A 12,034-nucleotide genomic window follows, 5' to 3' on the forward strand; every position below is an offset into this window, starting at 1 on the left:
CTCTCAATGTAGTACTCTGCCTCAGTCTGCTGCCTGATCAGTGTCTCACTATAGAGTACACTGCCTGTCTGCCGGCTCAGTGGCTCACTATAGAGTACACTGCCTCTGTCTGCTGCCTGATCAGGTTCTCACTATAGAGTACACTGCCTCTATCTGCCGGCTCAGTGTCTCACTATAGACTACACTGCCTCTGTCTGCTGCCTGATCAGTGTCTCACTATAGAGTACACTGCCTCTGTCTGCTGCCGGCTCAGTGTCTCACTATAGGAGTACACTGCCTCTGTCTGCTGCCTGATCAGTGTCTCACTATAGAGTACACTGCCTCTATCTGCCGGCTCAGTGTCTCACTATAGACTACACTGCCTCTGTCTGCTGCCTGATCAGTGTCTCACTATAGAGTACACTGCCTCTGTCTGCTGCCGGCTCAGTGTCTCACTATAGGAGTACACTGCCTCTGTCTGCTGCCTGATCAGTGTCTCACTATAGAGTACACTGCCTCTGTCTGCTGCCGGCTCAGTGTCTCACTATAGGAGTACACTGCCTCTGTCTGCTGCCTGATCAGTGTCTCACTATAGAGTACACTGCCTCTGTCTGCTGCCGGCTCAGTGTCTCACTATGGACTGTCTCTGTCTGCCGGCTCAGTGTCTCACTATAGGAGTACACTGCCTCTATCTGCACCCTGATCAGTGTCTCACTATAGAGTACACTGCCTCTGTCTGCACCCTGATCAGTGTCTCACTATAGAGTACACTGCCTCTGTCTGCCGGCTCAGGGTCTCACAATAAAGTACACTGACTGTCTGCTGCCTGATCAGTGTCTCACTATAGAGTACACTGCCTCTGTCTGCACCCTGATCAGTGTCTCACTATAGAGTACACTGCCTCTGTCTGCTGCCGGCTCAGTGTATCACTATGGAGTACACTGCCTCTGTCTGCACCCTGATCAGTGTCTCACTATGGAGTACACTGCCTCTGTCTGCTGCCTGATCAGTGTATCACTATGGAGTACACTGCCTCTGTCTGCACCCTGATCTGTGTCTCACTATAGAGTACACTGCCTCTGTCTGCTGCCGGCTCAGTGTATCACTATGGAGTACACTGCCTCTGTCTGCACCCTGATCAGTGTCTCACTATAGAGTACACTGCCTCTGTCTGCTGCCGGCTCAGTGTATCACTATGGAGTACACTGCCTCTGTCTGCACCCTGATCAGTGTCTCACTATAGAGTACACTGCCTCTATCTGCACCCTGATCAGTGTCTCACTATAGAGTACACTGCCTCTGTCTGCTGCCTGATCAGTGTCTCACTATAGAGTACATTGCCTCTGTCTGCACCCTGATCAGTGTCTCACTATAGAGTACACTGCCTCTGTCTGCACCCTGATCAGTGTCTCACTATAGAGTACACTGCCTCTGTCTGCTGCCTGATCAGTGTCTCACTATAGAGTACACTGCCTCTGTCTGCTGCCTGATCAGTGTCTCACTATGGAGTACACTGCACTGTCTGCTTTTTAACGGTTTAAAAGAACTGGGTAGGTCCAGCTATCAGTGTATGACCAATTAGAATGGTCTATAACCTGGTGTCTCCTTTCTTGTTCCTCTTTACTCTTCTCATACTCTTCTTTCAGAACTCTAGTTGCCAGAGCACAGTTGTCCTCCAGCTGTTTTCTTAAATCGTCCAGTTCTGCTCTCTGCCTGTGAGACAAAACCAATAATAAAAGTTTTGCATATCTCTTGTTTAACAGTCATTTGGTGAATACATACTTTTATAGGCAAGGGGGTTGCCCCCTTTAGCAAGCTTTCTCCCAAATTTAAGAATTAATGAGAATGTTCCCACTCCTAACTCCAATTATCTCCAACAATCCAGTGCCATGAACACCAACCACTGAAATATTTAAATGTCAATTTTATAAAAAATAAACTGAAAAATATTTGGTGGATTGCTTCCATTAGCACCTGAATGGACAATATTTGGTATTACACCTAAGGAAACTAAACTACCAAGAGGGGTTAAAAAGCTACTAATTGTTATCTCAGCGGTGGCTAAGAAATGTATATTGCAGGTATGGTTGCAAGCCACAGCACCTACACTAACGATGTTTCAAGGGAAACTTTTCCATATCTTTAAAATGGAGTGGCTGGAGGCCACGTTGCAGAAAGAAAGGTTCATGGAACTTTTCTTCTCCACTTGGGAAAGCTACATCAAAACATTATCCCAATCATTGAAAGAACAATTAGAGAAATGTTTTAGAAATACACTCTGGTATGAAACACGTCTTTGCGCAAATGATTCCCCAATATTATTCTAAAGGTACATAATTACCACGCTGCGAGTTATGAAAATAAATAAATAGTCGAGAACCTGTGCTTACATAAATGCAAATTTGTTAGTATTATCCATATATACAGTCAGGTGCATAAATATTGGGACATTGACAGAATTTTCATATTTTGGCCTCTATTCACCACCACAATGGCTTTGAAATGAAACAAACAAGACGTGCTTTAACTGCAAACTTTCAGATTTAATTTGAGGGTAATTACATCCAAATCAGGTGAATGGTGTAGGAATTACAACGGTTTCTATATGTGCCTCCCACTTTTTAAGGGGCCAAAAGTAATGGGACTATCAACTCAAAAGCTATTTCATGGACAGGTGTGGGCTATTCCCTCGCTATTTCATTATCAATTAAGCAGGTAAAAGGTCTGGAGTTGATTCTAGGTGTGACATTTGCATTTGGAATCAGTTGCTGTCGACTCTCAATATAAGATCGAAAGAGCTGTCACTATCAGTGAAGCAAGCCATCAGTAGGCTGAAAAATCAAAACAAACCCATCAGAGAGATAGCAAAAACATTAGGTGTGGCTAAATCAACTGTTTGGAACATTCTTAAAAAGAAAGAACGCACCGGAGAGCTCAGCAACACCAAAAGACCCGGAAGACCATGGAAAACAACTGTGGTGGATGACAAAAGAAGAATTTCCCTGGTGAAGAAAAACCCCTTCACAACAGTTGGCCAAATCAAGAACACTCTCCAGGAGGTAGGTGTATATGTGTCAAAGTCAACAAGCAAGAGAAGACTTCACAAGAGTGAATATAGAGGGTTCACCACAAGATGTAAACCATTCGTGAGCCACAAAAACAGGAAGACCAGATTAGAGTTTGCCAAACAACATCTAAAAAAGCCATTACAGTTCTGGAACAACATCCTATGGACAGATGAGACAAAGATCAACTTGTACCAGTGATGGGAAGAGAAGGGTATGGAGAAGGAAAGGAGCTGCTCATGATCCAAAACATACCACCTCATCAGTGAAGCATGGTGGTGGTAGTGTCATGGCGTGGGCATGTATGGCTGCCAATGGAACTGGTTCCCTTGTATTTATTGATGATGTGACTGCTGACAAAAGCAGCAGAATGAATTCTGAAGTGTTTTTCGGGCAATATTATATGCTCATATTCAGTCAAATGCTTCAGAACTCATTGGACAGCGCTTCACAGTGCAGATGGACAATGACCTGAAGCATACTGCAAAAGCAACCAAAGAGTTTTTTAAGGCTAAAAAGTGGAATGTTATGCAATGGCCAAGTCAATCCCCTGACCTGAATCCGATTGAGCATGCATTTCACTTGATGAAGACAAAACTGAAGGGAAAATGCCCCAAGAACAAGCAGGAACTGAAGACATTTGCAGTAGAGGCCTGGCAGAACATCACCAGGGATGAAACCCAGAGTCTGGTGATGTCTATGCCTTCCAGACTTCAGGCTGTAATTGCCTGCAAAGGATTTGCAACAAAGTATTAAAAAGTGAAAGTTAGATTTAGGATTGTTTAGTTTGTCCCATTACTTTTGGCCCTTTAAAAAGTGGGAGGCACATATAGAAACCGTTGTAATTCCTACACCGTTCACCTGATTTGGATGTAATTACCCTCAAATTAAAATCTGAAAGTCTACAGTTAAAGGAAATCTTGTTTGTTTCATTTCAAAGCCATTGTGGTGGTGAATAGAGGCCAAAATATGAAAATTCTGCCAATGTCCCATATATCTACATACATACATAGTGGGGCAAAAAAGTATTTGGACAGCCACAGATTGTGCAGGTTGTCGCACTTTAAAAGATGAGAGGTCTGTAATTTCCATCATGGGTACACTTTAACTGTGAGAGACAGAATCAGAACAAAAAAATCAGGAAATCACATTGTATGATTTTTAAACAATTTGTATATTCTCTCAGGAAAAACAATATTTGGACAAATCAAAGTTAAACTCAATACTTTGTAATTGCCAACCGAGGTTACTTTACAGAGGTCAAACGTTTCCTGTAGTTCTTGACCAGGTTTGCACACACTGCAGCAGGTATTCTGGCCCACTCTTCAATGCAGATCTTCTCTAGATGTGTCATTTGCCCAGGCGGTGTGTTTGGGGTCATTGTCATGCTGGAAGACCCAGCCCCGTTGCATCTTCAATGCTCTTGCTGAGGGAAGGAGGTTTTTCCCCAAAATGTCACGATACATGTCCCCTTTCATCCTCTCCATAATACGGATCAGTCGTCCTGTCCCCTTTGCAGAAAAGCATCCCCAAAGCATGATGTTTCCACCCCCATGCTTCATAGTGGGTATGGTGTTTTTGGGATGCCACTCATCATTCTTCTCCTACCAAACACGGCGTGTGGAGTTTATACCAAAAAGTTCTATTTTGGTATCATCTGACCACATGACATTCTCCCAATCCTTCTCTGGATCATCCAGATGGTCACAGGCAAACTTTAGATGGGCCTGGACATGTGCTGGCTTAAGCAGGGGGACCTTTCGGGCGCTGCAGGATTTGAATCCATGACGATGTAGTGTGTTACTAATGGTAACCTTAATGACTGTGGTCCCAGCTCTCTTGAGGTCATTGACCAGGTCCCCCCGTGTAGTTCTGGGCTGATCCCTCACCGTTCTCAAGATCATTGATCCCCACGAGGTGAGATCTTGCATGGAGCCACTGGTCGAGCGAGATTGTCAGTGATCTTGTATTTCTTCCATTTTTTAATAATTGCGCCAACAGTTGATCTCTTCTCACCAAGCTGTTTGCCTATTGTCTAGTAGCTCATCCCAGCCTTGTGCAGGTCTACAATTTTGTCCCTGGTGTCCTTAGACAGCTCTCTGGTCTTGGCCATGGTGGAGAGATTGCAGTGTGTCTGTTTGAGGATGTGGACAGGTGTCTTTTATACAGTTAACCAGTTCAAACAGGTGCCATTAATACAGGTAACGAGTGGAGGATAGATGTGCTTCCTAAAGAAGAAGTAACAGGTCTGTGAAAGCCAGGATACTTGGTGGTTGGTAGCTGTCCAAATACTTATTTTCCGCAAGAATATACAAATAATTTGCTTAAAAATCATACAAATATCCATAATATTTCCGGAATTTTTTGTTCAGATTCTTTCTCTCACAGTTAAAGTGTACCTATGATGGAAATTACAGAACGCTCTCATCTTTTAAAGTGCAACAACTTACTTTTTTGCCCGTGAGTGTGTGTGTGTATTAATATATAAATTATATATATATATCCTCCTCTATTAATCTGCCCCTGTGCACATTACACAGACCTTATCGGAAGGCACCTGGACATTCTCTTCGTGACAACTGGGTGTGCCACCCTTGCAGATTATATATATATATATATATATATATATATATATATATATATATATGATATATAATCTTAGTACTAGATGAATAGCACTGAACCACACAGGTCACTCCAGGACTTGTGAAAAAGTTTTCTTTATATAAATACGACATTTCGGGACTGCGCAGAGTCCCTTTTTCAAGAAACAGGTATCTTGAAAAAGGGACTCTGCGCAGTCCCGAAACGTCGTATTTATATAAAGAAAACTTTTTCACAAGTCCTGGAGTGACCTGTGTGGTTCAGTGCTATTCATCTAGTACTACCCGATATTGATCTGCATGATTTCAACAGGAGCACCCAGGCAGTTGCTTATCTCTATATAGGAGTGCCAGACTAATGCAGGAGGAGAACCGCACACACTTAAAATGAAGTTGTAGGTGCTGCAGTCACATATGGAATACAAAAAACACACTTCAGTCCTGTCTAGGACCAAAAACAGAGACCTACACACCACCAATGTTTAAGATGCAAAAAATATAGTGAAGCTTAAAAAGAATAGCCATGCTCAGAATACATATAGAACAGCAATTAGGTCCTGGGCCCAGGACTACAACACATGGTCACCAGGCTAACGATAAGTCATCTATGTGTAAATGGCTCCTGTTATGTGACCTAATTGCTGTTCTATCCCGCTGCACATGCTGTTTGATACTCAGTCAGAGCGACGTTCATCCACTATCCAGCCGGTCTCCGGAGTCCTCCTGTACCACGCTTAGCGCGGACACAGCGGTACACTCAGAGGGGTAACACCAGCTGACACGGAGGAGTTGTGTAGCCAGACTGCATCCTGCATGTGTGGACAGTACTTTAAGGGATCATTACACCGGTCTCTCACAATTGCAAGTGAGAGGAAAGCCTGATCAGCAGCAATCTGATTTCATCTTTAAACAGCATGAATGGAACATACAGTGAAATAAACAAACAATCAGTGAGTGTCTATATATTTTTTATCTTCTCTAAGAACTTTTTTTTTTACCGTGCACAGGTTTTTTTTTACTTGTACTCACTGATAGATTGCCATCCCATCGTTCTCCTTCCTTTTGTATTGCTGCTATTGAATGAAATTCCAGTGACTCACTAGATCACGAAGTTAGAGGAGAGCATTCATATATTTTATCAATGGAGATTCTTTCATTTCACAGAGAGACTGATCTTGTGTGTTAATAACTGTGTTGGCTACTGCAACAATTGTTTCTAATCAGTGCCACTTAGCAGGAGGGCATCGAACCTATTTGTTGCAATTTCACCTCCTTTATATGTCTGATAATCAGACTGGTACAGAGACATTTTAATCACATCAGTGTTCTCCAGTGGATTTATTTGTTATATACTGTACAATAGCCATTCGACGTCTCATGCTTGGACTCTTTATATTTTTATTACCACTTTTATATTTATATGTGTATCCATTATTGTTTATGATTTTAGGAATATGAATAAATGTATCTAATTATTGTCACCACTTTTTGAGACTGCGCTCCAATTCTTGTTTGTTTTCATGCTTATATTCAAATGAGGTATCAGCTCCTCATTTTTTGGTAGCTGCGGTTTCTGGTGGACATCATATCAGTGAATAAAGTTTATATTTCACTAACGCCTGTTTGGATGTGTGAGTGCATGTCTATATGCGCATACCATATACATCTACTTCCAATATATTTTCTTCTACTTTGTATCTTAACAGCAATTTTGTCTTCATCTCTATCCAAAAGAAAAACATTTATCTATGCAGACATGAATACGGACATTATGTTGCTGCAAAGGACATAAATAAGGGAGAAAATGTAATCCCCACCCTCTTAGTGCCCCTAAAAGCTGTAAAGAACTGTAATATACATACAGGTATATAAAAGTGGATGATGGTCTATAAGCTCTCACCTGGATGCTTGCTGGGTCAAACGCTCCTTTTCCTCAGATACCTCGCTGTACAGACGCCTGCGCTGTTCCTGCAGCGACTGTTCCTCTTGCACAATCTGATTCTCATACCTACAGACACACAGAGCTACAATAGGTGCAGTGCAATATACAATCCATATCAATAGCTATTTCACAACTCAATGTCCCACACTTACAATGGTGCCTGACGTATGGACATAATATCGCCATAGATGAGGAGGCAGGCCAGCTATTCTTTCCTAATGCTGGGTACAACCATGGACGATGGATCGGCCGATCCAATGATTTGGTAAGTGGTATACACACACTATATTATGCATACACAACTACCAATACACCACCAGACATGTCTGGCCACAGGAACCATTAGTGACGTGAGTGTCGATGGTTCCTGTGCCAGCATATGGGTTGGTCAGTGGGTTGGCTGTACAGACAGCCAGATGTACAGTTATATCTGCATGATATATCGGCATCTGCTGTGCTGCATAGTCAACCAAATATGTCTGTGAATAACGTCATTCACAGACATATCGTCTGTACACACCTGCCGATGCACTATGCGATATGTCATTCGTCGGCTGTACCCAGCATAAGCCATATTAATAGCACAGTAAGCAAAACATATCCGCACATTATGATACATCAAAAAATTATCATTTATTGGTTTGTAGATGATCCCCATCAACTTACTGTACCCCAAGCAATTTACTTCATTAGCTCATATTTGGTTTGTGTACTGAATATAGCTGTACTCAGTTCATAATAACTATGAGTAACAAAACTAACATTTTGTATATATTATATAATGACTTTTGTGAAAAGAACAGAAAGATGTCAGAAAAAAAATAATATAAAAAGGTATTCAGTAAAAGTTGCAGTAGTACAAGTAGCCGGAAGTTGGCTCTAACATAGGAAATGCAAAGAAGCACATAAGCAAATATGGATTTGTGTCCTTATCAGAGCACTGCAATGAACAGTCTATCCAGAATGTGAACAAGTAATGTCCAATAACATAAATATAAAAGATTACCAAATGAAGTCTATGGGGTCTATTTACTAAGCAGTGTTAGGAGACAGAGTGAAAAGTGATAAGAAAGTGATAAGGTGCCAGCCAATCAGCTCCCAACTGTCATTTTTCAAGATGACAGTTGGGAACCGATTGGCTGGCACCTTATCACTTTTCACTCTGTCTCCTAACACACAGTAAATAAACCCCTTTAACACAGTGGTTGATCCCGAATACCTCACTATCCTTGATGGGTGTCTCTGAACAACCTGTTGCTGCTTTGACGCAGTTACTTAACGTTGCATATCAATATAATATCTTCATATGATGGCCTTTGTGTTGAACACTGAGCAGGGTGCTTGATACATTCTGTGTACACATGGGCTTTCTCCCATAATCCACAGATTTAGGACCTGATTCAGAACTGAACGGATTTGCAAAGCCGCACACAAGCAGCTTTGCAATTACGTCCTTGCTATTATGTTAATGCAGTAGGAGGAGTCATGACTCCTGTAGGCATTAATCATTGGGCTGCATCCATGAATGCAGCATTGGACCATCTGCGTTATCCTCGGCCGGGTCACGCAGGCCAACTATCGTATTTGAGGGAAAGAGGCCAAAACATTTCCGTTAGCTGACGGAGATCCTGGCCTCTTCCCTCGACCCCAAGGCCGCTCCCTCCCCGCCCACATAGGGCAGCAGACTGTCAATTACTAACAATCTGCTGCCGTTCTCTGTTTGATCACGCAGGACCCGTTCTGCACATGCGCAGGTTCATGACCATCGGGAACCTACGATCATCAGCGCATGGCTGAGTCAGCCGCTTAATGGTTGGCTAATTGGTCTGACTTATAGGTGCTGATGTATCTGTGGTAGGCACATTAGATTGTAAGCTCCATAGCAGCAGTGACTGGCATTCTTGAATATTCTCCGATTTCACAGCACTTTGGAACATGTTCACATTCTACACAAATGCTATTTTCTTGTGGACATTAAAAATTGATTTTTAACCTTAATTTGACCTTGAAAACAAGAAAAAACATAATAAAAATAATAGCTTTAGCATCACCTCTGCTTAGCCATCTCCCGCTCTCTCTGGCTCACTTCTTCCTTCTCACGCTCCAGATTCTGGCGCAGCTCTTCTGCCTGGCGCACATATCGTAACGCTGCTCGTTCATCAGACTGCAGGAGCTCAGCCTCATGTAGAGCTTTTAACTTGCGGATCTCTTGTTTGTGTTTGGATATAAGTCTCTGAATTTCTGGCTCCAGACCTGGGAGAAATTATATACTGCATATTTATAAATAAATGATGTACTGCATGTTTATAAATGTATTATTATATTATGTCTAACATTTTCAATATAGGCCCGTATTCAATTTGAAGCGTTCGGTCCGGATCCGCGTTAAGTTACCGCCAATGACGTCATTATCGCCTGTTTTGGTTTTACCCTGTTTTCAATTTGAAAGACTTTCCGCCTAGGCAGAAAGTCAATGCAATGTAATAGGCGGTAAAGTATCGCGTATGAATGGCAGGTGGAAAAAAGTGTAGAATAGGGGTTTTGGGGTGCAACGTTTCGGGAACCCCCATGCAGTCTTCAGACAGTCCAACAAAGGTAATCTGTGTCAAAAAAATTAAAAATAAAAACTTAAAAGACACCCAAAAATTTACTTTGAAAAAGGGGACGAAAAAAAAAAAATGTATAGGAAAACGCTATTTAGCAGCCATTGAGCCCATCTAAAAACACCAAATACCTTCAAGCAAGCCAAATCGGGGGTAACCATAGCTAACCCCCATGTCAGAGCATCTTTTGGGGGGGTGACAGGCTGATTTCCCCAAAATGACAGTACTTTCCGCTAGTTACAGTATCGCCGGGTGCCGTTTACGCGTACTTTGAAATTGAATACGGGGTAAAGCATGCACGCGCGCGATACTTTAACGCCTACAAAACAGGCGAAGTCCGGGCCACGTTAACTTAACGCGGCTCGGCTCAAATTGAATACGGCCCATAGATGTCTGATGTTCAAATAGAATACTTATACATCATTTGCAATTGTAAGCATTAGGAAATGTTAAAACCAGACAAGTTTTATACACTGTGAGCATAGCATTAAAAACATTTGTTTTGAACATATATTTTGAAACTCCACTAATCCATCAATTAGCTGTAAACATGTAACTATATTAGATCAGAACACTGCTCTGAAGTATAGACAGCATTTTATAATAATGAGTTTGATTTGAAAAGTGCTGCAACATAAATGGTGGTGGCTCCTGTTGTGGATTTATAGCTTTCCAAAAATTGCACACTCTACATAAACAGAGAGAAGACACAAATTAGGTGAGACACCACGTGCCATGTGCACTAGAGACTGGGCTGTCTTAAACTGGGTACACACCTGGCCGACCCAGTGGTTAGTATGCACTTACCAATCGTTCGCGGATGTGTGTGGCCAGCAGAGTCATTTGAAAAGACACGCCCACTTGTGAAGTCAGATTCAATTACTTCTGCTGGCGACCTATTGGGTCGGTGGGACAGTCATACAGGCAGCCAGATGAAATTATACATAGTCATCACCTGTGCTGTAGGGCCCATCAGAGAAGTCTGAACGACATTGTTCACAGACCTATTGGGTAAACACACCTGCCAATGATAAAACGATATATCGTTCGTCGCTAAATCGACGACATATCGTTCAAGTGTGTACATTAACTGGTGTATAACTCTGTCCTAAGAGGGCACCCTAATAGATCTAGTTTTAAGGCTATCCATAATTAAACAAATGTAACGTAATACCTCAGTCAGATAGATTTAACCATCTGTGCTGAAGCATGGTTACTCTTGAAACCTGACCTTGAACTTATGATGCGAGTTTGGGAAACCCTGGTGTACAGTATGGAAACAATACTGCCAGAAATGACACTTTAGGAATTAAAAACAAAGAGGCCAGTAAGTAGTAAAGTACAGAGGTGATGATGTAAAGTTGACAAAGAATAGAGAAAAATCAATAAGGTGCGGTGATGTTCTGTCACACTCCATTGCTTATTAACAAAATGTTCTCAGGAAAAAAGTGACTAAAGTGACTATTTGCCTGTAGATTCAGTGACCCTGAATATGTACAAAGAAAGCACAAGCAAACAAAAGTCATGTATAGTATGCTGGGAGGGGCTGGGAAATTCCACATGCAGTGTACAGAAGGTCCGTTTTGTTTGCAGTGAGAAGAGTTTATAAATTGGATGTCATTGTTAGATATGTGCTAACACAATGTTAATAAGGAGGGAAGGGTCTCAAATATACTCTCATGAAAAGGGATTACACATTCAGAAAAACAATCTCGTAAGCAAATAATAGTTTTCTATTAGTTATTATACAAGAAGGGACATATCTATGCAGCATAAATAGCAAGGACAGTTTAAAATCATTCTCTAAAACAATCTAAAACTAAAATAAAACAAATCTAAAAA

The 12,034-nt window shown here is 41.7% G+C and overlaps 1 protein-coding gene across 5 annotated transcripts in view; it reads right to left on the bottom strand.

The window, feature by feature from the left end:
- The window catches only part of CEP131 (centrosomal protein 131), a 108,082-nt gene that overhangs the window by 31,290 nt on the left and 64,758 nt on the right, over positions 1-12,034 (bottom strand). For all 5 annotated transcript variants that reach the window (XM_088474338.1, XM_088474318.1, XM_088474331.1 and 2 more), the window contains 3 exons: positions 9,641-9,842; positions 7,548-7,655; positions 1,575-1,692 (listed from right to left, as the gene is read on the bottom strand). In XM_088474338.1, coding sequence (XP_088330464.1) covers positions 1,575-1,692; positions 7,548-7,655; positions 9,641-9,842 — 428 coding nt within the window. The remainder of the gene's footprint in view (positions 1-1,574; positions 1,693-7,547; positions 7,656-9,640; positions 9,843-12,034) is intronic.

Source organism: Taudactylus pleione, unplaced genomic scaffold (genome assembly GCF_031769625.1).
Source record: "Taudactylus pleione unplaced genomic scaffold, aTauple2 ptg000016l, whole genome shotgun sequence".
Taxonomy (NCBI): Eukaryota; Metazoa; Chordata; class Amphibia; order Anura; family Myobatrachidae; genus Taudactylus; species Taudactylus pleione.